This window comes from Thalassophryne amazonica, chromosome 3, assembly GCF_902500255.1.
Source record: "Thalassophryne amazonica chromosome 3, fThaAma1.1, whole genome shotgun sequence".
In the NCBI taxonomy this organism is placed as follows: Eukaryota; Metazoa; Chordata; class Actinopteri; order Batrachoidiformes; family Batrachoididae; genus Thalassophryne; species Thalassophryne amazonica.
Window position 1 is genome coordinate 85,513,887 of NC_047105.1, and position 7,815 is coordinate 85,521,701.

A 7,815-nucleotide genomic window follows, 5' to 3' on the forward strand; every position below is an offset into this window, starting at 1 on the left:
GAGAGAGGAGAGAGAGAGAGACAGGAGAGAGAGAGGAGAGAGAGAGAGGAAGAGGAGAGAGAGAGAGAGGAGAGAGAGAGAGAGACAGGAGAGAGAGGAGAGAGAGAGAGGAGAGGAGAGAGAGAGCAGTGTAACATGCATCATGGGGGATACCACCCACCCGGCCCACAAACTGTTTCAACTGCTCCCCCGGGGCAAGAGGCTGCAGATCATCATGACAAGAACAACCAGGCTCAAACACAGCTTTTATTCAGAGGCTGTAAGACTGATCAACTCAAGGACTAACTGAGCACTGCACTTTACACTGCTTTGGCCTGCTGTGCCACCTTTTTACGACTTGCTACTTGTTTGATTGCTGCGCTAGAGTGAAGGTGGATTGTATAAGTATTTTATTAAGGGTTTTATTTTATTTTTATCATTCACATTTTTTTTTTTAGTACAGAAATAGTTTATTATTGATTTTAGTATTATCTATTTATTTAGGACATAATATCTCTGGTCCTTGGACAAATTTTGTTTGCATGTGAAATGTAAGTGACTGTAAAGGAACCTTGAACTGGTGTTGCAAAATGCAAAGATACAATATTCCAAGTGTCTTCAGTCACACAGACACCTATAGCTTGAGAGTTGTCATGGGTGTGTGGTGGTTCCCTCACTGTCTCCTGTTTGCATTGCCTCACAGATTTGAAGAGCTGTTTTCTGTATACAAATTATACTGTTTGTGTTTTTAATGATTGATGTGAGAGAATGTCTGAAAATGTCTGTCAAAGCCATGATTTACTTGTGATATACTAAAGGCTTACATCATTTATGCAACTCTAATGTTTTGGCTTTGGTATTTTAATTGAACTAGAACGTTAACTTGTGGGGAGCCACGGGTTCTAGATGTGGTCATTTATACTATATACAGAGGACAGATGACTTGTGGGGAAAATCTGTTTCGTTATGCTACTTTTTTTTAAAGTATTGACATACAGAAAAAGTCTTGGCTTTTATAAAAGTCTTTATTGAAGGTTTAATCTGTTTTCAGTTGTGTTCAATTTTCTAAAATGGAATTTTTGTCATCAATAAGCTTTTCTGAAGCTGCTTAACCAGTCCAATATTCCATATAAAGAAGTTATGAATTATGGTGGCCAAGTGGTTAATGCGCTTGGTTTCAGTTCGGAAGATTCTGGGTTCAAATCCAACCACTGCCACATTTCTCCATGTAATGTGGAGTTGCGTCAGGAAGGGCATCCGGCGTAAAACCTGTGCCAAATCAACATGCAGATCCACCTTGGAGTGCAAACAAGGGAGCAGCCGAAGGGACTTACTTTTTTTTTCTTTTTTTTGGCCTGTGTGAGACACTGTTGAGACACTACTGTGCTGTTTTGTCCGGAGTGTGAACATGTTAATTCTGGGTTTGGGGTCACATGCATACAGAAAATGTCCAGATTTGAATCTGCTGTCTGGGATGTTAGAGGATGGACAGACTGCAGCAACCTCACAGATCTTTATTTTGAAATACAGGCTCTTATTGTGTAAATGTGACATAAACAGGCTTGATTACTGAGTATTACTGATTTCTCAAAAAATATTGGTCTTATCATGTTGCTGTTTTCACGACTTGAATCTTCATGATAAAATACATAAGTTTGCCAAAGGACGAAAGTCAGCTCTTTCTGGATTTCAGTTGATACTCTGGAAACACAAACACACAGAGGCCGCTTCCTTTTTATTATATGAATTTATAAGATGTAGAGATTTAATTGTGTTTAAAGTCAATTATCTATCTATCTATCTATCTATCTATCTATCTATCTATCTATCTATCTATCTATCTATCTATCTATCTATCTATCTATCTATCTATCTATCTATCTATCTATCTATCTATCTATCTATCTATCTATCTATCTATCTATCTATCTATCTATCTATCTATCTATCTAATCATCTTTTTTTCTTGTCTAACACAGTATGCAGAGATGCAGCAGTCAGCAGATAAATATGGTGATGACCTGAAGGCAACCAAGGCTGAGATTGCTGACATAAATCGTATGATAATGAGGCTGCAGTCTGAAATTGAAATAATTAAATCACAGGTGAGGAGACAGTACCATACATGTCAATCCCTTTGAGGGTCCACCTGTATAACCAAGTGATAAAATCCATAAAATCAACACAAAATCCTTATAACCTCCTAAATCGCACCAAATCAGTTTATTACAGTACACACAAATGCAAAGTGGTATCACATAACTGGGGATTGTCCGTATATTAATAACTAACACCAGGGATCTCCATGGGCTCTTTTATGGTGGAAGTCCTCCACAGTTAAATCCTCTTGCTCCACAGTAAAATTGCTTGCTGTCAATAAAATCAATGTCTACAAGTACATTGTAGGTATTTTGTACAAACTCAATATACGAGGTCTATTAGAAAAGTATCCGACCTTATTATTTTTTTCAAAAACCATATGGATTTGAATCACGTGTGATTGCGTCCGTCAAGCTTGAACCTTCGTGCGCATGCGTGAGTTTTTTTCACGCCTGTCGGTTGCGTCATTCGCCTGTGAGCAGGCTTTGAGTGAGGAGTGGTCCACCCCTCTCGTCGTTCTTTTCATTGTTTAGGAATGGCTCAGAGACTGCCGCTTTGCTTGATCAAAATTTTTTCAGAAAGTGTGAGGGACATCAAAGTGGACACCATTCGAGAAATTCAGATGGTTTTTGGTGAAAATTTTATGGGCTTCAAAGAGAGTACGGAGTGTTACTGTCGCTTTAAGGACGACCCAGAGTGACTGGTGGTGCGCCGCGCTCCGAAGCCGCCATTGACAGGCTGCGCGACCATTTCATTTCTAAACGGATGGCTGTATGGATCTGTGACCATCGTGTGCCATTTCTCTGCTTATCACAAGAGCTGGACATCAACCATTTTCCGGCAGATTTCACTTTTAACAAGAGATTTTGTCATGGAAAGCCGAGCGGAGGCTTCGCGCGTCACGATGGATTCACTACTGGAGCGAGACAAAACCACCTCCATTTTGGTCTCACAGGACGGCTTTGAGATGGCGTTCAGACAGCTGTTGGTGGTTTTTCCATCGAGTGATTATCCGAGAAATTGTGGATGTGCCTGGACATGCCAGAACATGTCCTGTGAGGCTTCATCACGGCGTTGCTTTGCGCCATGCGGCACCGCCGCGACGCGCGGAATTCCTCCGCACGTCTGTCTCAATATGCCAAAAAATTGCTGATGTCCACGTCTTTTCACAATTCCTGTGCTAGCCAGATGACATCCCGGATAAAACACAGCGTCCAGTTTGGAAATGAACGGCACATTCCACTGTTACAGGAGTTTTTGTCATGGAAAGAGGAGCGGAGGCTTCGCGCGTCGCGGCGGTGCCGCATGGCGCAACGCCATGATGAAGCCTCACGGGACATGTTCTGGCATGTCCAGGCACATCCACAATTTCTCGGATAATCACTCGATGGAAAAACCACCGACAGCTGTCCGAACGCCATCTCAAAGCTGTCCTGTGAGACCAAAACGGAGGTGGTTTTGTCTCGCTCCAGTAGCGAATCCATCGTGATGCGCGAAGCCTCTGCTCGGCTTTCCATGACAAAATCTCTTGTTAACAGTGAAATCTGCAGGAAAATGGTTGATGTCCAGCTCTTGTGATAACCAGAGAAATGGCACACGATGGTCACGGATCCAGACAGCCATCCGTTTAGAAATGAAATGGTCGTTCAGCCTATCGATGGCGGCTTCGGAGTGCGGCGTGCCCCACAGCTGCTGGGGGCCGTCCTTAAAGTGACAGTAACACTCCTTATTCTCTACCAAGCCCGTAACATTTTCACCGAAAGCCAGATAAATTTTTCTAATGGTTTCCAGCTGCCAGTCTCGAACAGTTTCTGAAAAAATTCTGATGGAAAAAAAGCCCAAATCATTCTGCCATTTCCTGGCAATGAAACAACAACAAGGGGGCTGGACCACTCCTCACTCAAAGCCTGCTCACAGGCGAATGACGCAACCGACAGGCCTGAAAAAACTCACGCATGCGCACGAAGGTTCAAGCTTGTCTGATGCAATCACACGTGATTCAAATCCATAGGGTTTTTGAAAAAAATAACAAGGTCGGATACTTTTCTAATAGACCTCGTATTCATTCACTCATTCATTCATCTTCTACCGCTTAGTCCAATTAAGGGTCACGGGGGTCTGGAGCTCTATGATTGCTGGGATAGGCTCTAGCCCCCCGCAAACTCAATATATTTCCTGTAAATATAGTGTCACACAGCTGTTCTATTTTTACAGAAACAAAAACTCAGAGTAACAGATCACTGCTCCTAACAATCTTTGGCCCTACTGTCTGAGACTGCTCTGCCCTACAGTTGGATATTGGAAAACCATGTGATGGTAAACCAATTCCGATTGGACGCTCACATTGCGTACGTCATCACACAGCTTCTACAAGGAGTACAAAGATGGTGGATGGCTGCCGAAAGTCCACGGAGTTAAGAAAAACAACAGTAAAAAAATTAATTTACAACAGAAAACCCTGAATATCCATAAGACTTTATTTGTACGTCCATATGACTCTGAAACTTGGAAAAATCCATAAAACTTATGGACAATCTATATAGGTTGACATGTATGCAGTACCTTTTTTTTTAACCCTTTAATGGTCACCTCAACCGTTTGCTAGAGCATATTGATATCTACTACATTCTACTGAAAAATGTGAGGATATTGAAGGGTTAAAAGCATTATTTAAGTTTTAATTTACACATTACTGTATTTCCCGGAATGTACGTCACAGTATTAGTTGTATCTGTCCAAAAATGTGTCACGACAAGGAAAATAAATAAAAAAATATCCATCCATTTTATATACCCACTTACTCCAATTAAGGTTCGGGGGCTGCAGCCTATTCCAGAAATCCTAGGGCGTGAGGCAGAGTACATGCTGGACAGGACGCCAGTGTATCACAGGGCCACATGTAGACAAACAAACACATTCACACCTATGAACAATTTAAAGTTTCCAATTCACAAAACCTACATGTCTTTAGGATGTGGGAGGAAGCCGGAGCACCCGGAGAGAACTGATGCAACCATACCCCACACAGAAAGGCCACAGATGGGAAATGATCCCATGACCTCCTTGCTGTGAGGCAACAATGCTAACCACATTATTTATTTCTAACACAAACACAATGTTAGCAAGTAAGCTAATGGCCTCATTAATGTTATTGTACCAGGCACAAAGATCTCAAGTGTAAGTAACATCTTGTCAAGACTGAACAGATGAAAATGTCAATGCAGACCTTAATGTACACATGTTTACCTCACTAAATGTAAATAAACTTTTAAAAATGAATATTGTTTTAGACAATTATAGTTAACCTTACCTTAGCCTAGCTGTGCTCCGTCATTATGAGTCTGTCTGTGTAAACAAGTAGAGTACCAAGTAATATGAAGGCTACTCCCTGTCGTTGTTCCAGATCATATGGAGGTTATTCCCTTTCTTTGTTCAAGAGCATGGTCTTTCAGTTTGAGAGCATTAATTATTGTTAATGCTCTCAAATGTGTAAGTTATTATTAATTATTATTATTGAGAACATTATTAATTTTGCTCATTCTCTAAAACCCAGCATGTCCTCCTCATTCAGATTGTCTTTTTTTTTTTTGCAATTTTTTTTTAAACTTCAAAGTGTCGCAGAACCAGCCAAACAAGTAAAAAATAGTGACTGTCTGGAAAATACAGCATTTTCTCTTTAAGGGGTACAATTGAATGTTTGCACTGCCGTTTACTCTGGTTCCTGTTCCCCACGTTAGCAAAATAGTTTGGAGACTCAGATCGCAGAGGCTGAAGAACATGGTGAGATGGCAGTGAATGATGCCAAACAGCAGATGAGAGAGCTGGAACAGGCTCTACAGAGAGCAAAGCAGGATATGGCCCTGCAAGTCCATCAGTACCAGGAACTCATGAATGTGAAGCTGGCACTGGATATTGAGATTGCAACGTACAAGAAACTGTTGGAGGGAGAAGAGGACAGGTAAGATTTTGAAAGCTCCTTTTTTTCCCCACAACATTATAATATGTAACTCATGCTATTTTGCTTGGTCTTTATTGTGTCTGCTTCATTTTATAGGTTAGCGACTGGAATTAAGACCAGTGTGACCAAGCAGACTTGTAAGTTCATGGGCTATCTCAGTGCAAACAAAACAATACAATAAAAAGCACAATTGGTGCAAAATAATGTTTTCAACAGCATACTGTAACATTGTATAAAAACTATAATATATTTTGTCAACTTCAGTCTTCTCCCACTTCCATTTGTGAATGACTTGGAAGACAATGTGTCATTTTGTCAGGATTACATAAAACACAATTTGATTCAGCTGACCAGGGTGTTCTCTGTGAGATTCTGAGAATTATATGAGATCCCCAAGCAAGCGTTGCCACACATACTCTATACACAAATAGTGTACAAAGCAGCAGCAGAAACTTTCCCAGTGAAATGTTCTGGATCCTACAATGTTCAGTGCTTGTTTGGCCTTGGGTGTTGGGTTGTGCAAAAAACAGTGACTTGGGTCCCTTTTTTTGGCGAGGAAAGGTTTACTCACCTTGATTTCCTCCATGATGTTGTGAACCTCCCAGAACCAATGGAGGCTCTGATTGCAGCACTTGATTGTTAGGTTCTATTTTCAGATAAGCAGATGACCTAAGGCATTTTCTGTTAAAAGCAGACAACAGGCTGATTCTTACTTATGTATTTTTGATCCACTGAGTTAAAAAAAAATTGCTGTTGGCATGCTGTATCTTTACTCTTTCACTTTCTAATTTCTGTAAAACAAAATGGCTGCCCATTTTGTAAAATTTCCCACGTTTACTTGTATTTGCATTAGAAACAGAAATAAAAGTTCTATTTTTATGTATTTTCACCTGCACAATTCAAGTATTGTTGTCAGCATGCTGTATCTCTACTCCTTCACTGCCTAATTTGCATAAAACAAAATGGCCACTCGGTTTTTCCACATTTTCCCAGTTTGCTTATTTTTGCCCAAGAAAGGCAACAAAAACTCTTATCTTTGTGTTATTTGAACTGCTGAGTTCATAATTTCTTATTTGCCAGCTGTGCTTCTCTTCCTCATCCCCAGTATGCATGAAACAACATGGCCGCCTGCCGTTTTCATACTTTGTAGAAGCTTCTTCTTCTTCTTTGTCTTTTGGCTGTTCCCGTTAGGGGTCGCCACAGCAGATCAATCGTTTCCATCTCACCCTGTCCTCTGTGTCTTCCTCTGTCACACCAACCACATGCATGTCCTCCCTCAGCACATCCATAAACCTCCTCTTTGGCCTCCTTCTTCTCCTCCTGCCTGGTGGCTCCATCCTCAGCATCCTTCTGCCTATATACCCTGGGTCCCTCCTCTGCACATGTCCAGACTATCTCAATCTCGCCTCTCTGACTTTGTCTCCAAACCGTTCCACCTGAGCTGTCCCTCTGATATGTTCATTCCTAATCTTGTCCATTCTCGTCACTCCCAAAGAGAATCTCAACATCTTCAGCTCTGCCACCTCCAGCTCCGCCTCCTGTCTTTTTATTAGTACCATCATCTCTAAGCCATACAACATAGCTTGTCTCACTACTGTCTTGTAAACTTTCCCCTTCACTCTTGCTGATATTCTTCGGTCACAAATCACTCCTGTCACCTTTCTCCACCCACTCCACCCTGCCTGCACTCTCTTCTTCACCTCTCTACCACACTCTCCATTACTTTGAACAGTTGACCCCAAACATTTAAACTCATTTACTTTCACCACTTCTACTCC

At 41.3% G+C, this 7,815-nt stretch overlaps 1 protein-coding gene across 1 annotated transcript in view; it reads left to right on the top strand.

The window, feature by feature from the left end:
- Window positions 1-6,041, top strand: part of LOC117507206 (keratin, type II cytoskeletal 8-like) — a 15,378-nt gene extending 9,337 nt beyond the window's left edge. The window contains exons 6-7 of the mRNA XM_034167021.1: window positions 1,959-2,084; window positions 5,817-6,041. Coding sequence (XP_034022912.1) covers window positions 1,959-2,084; window positions 5,817-6,041 — 351 coding nt within the window. The remainder of the gene's footprint in view (window positions 1-1,958; window positions 2,085-5,816) is intronic.
- The last annotated feature ends 1,774 nt before the right edge of the window (window positions 6,042-7,815 follow it).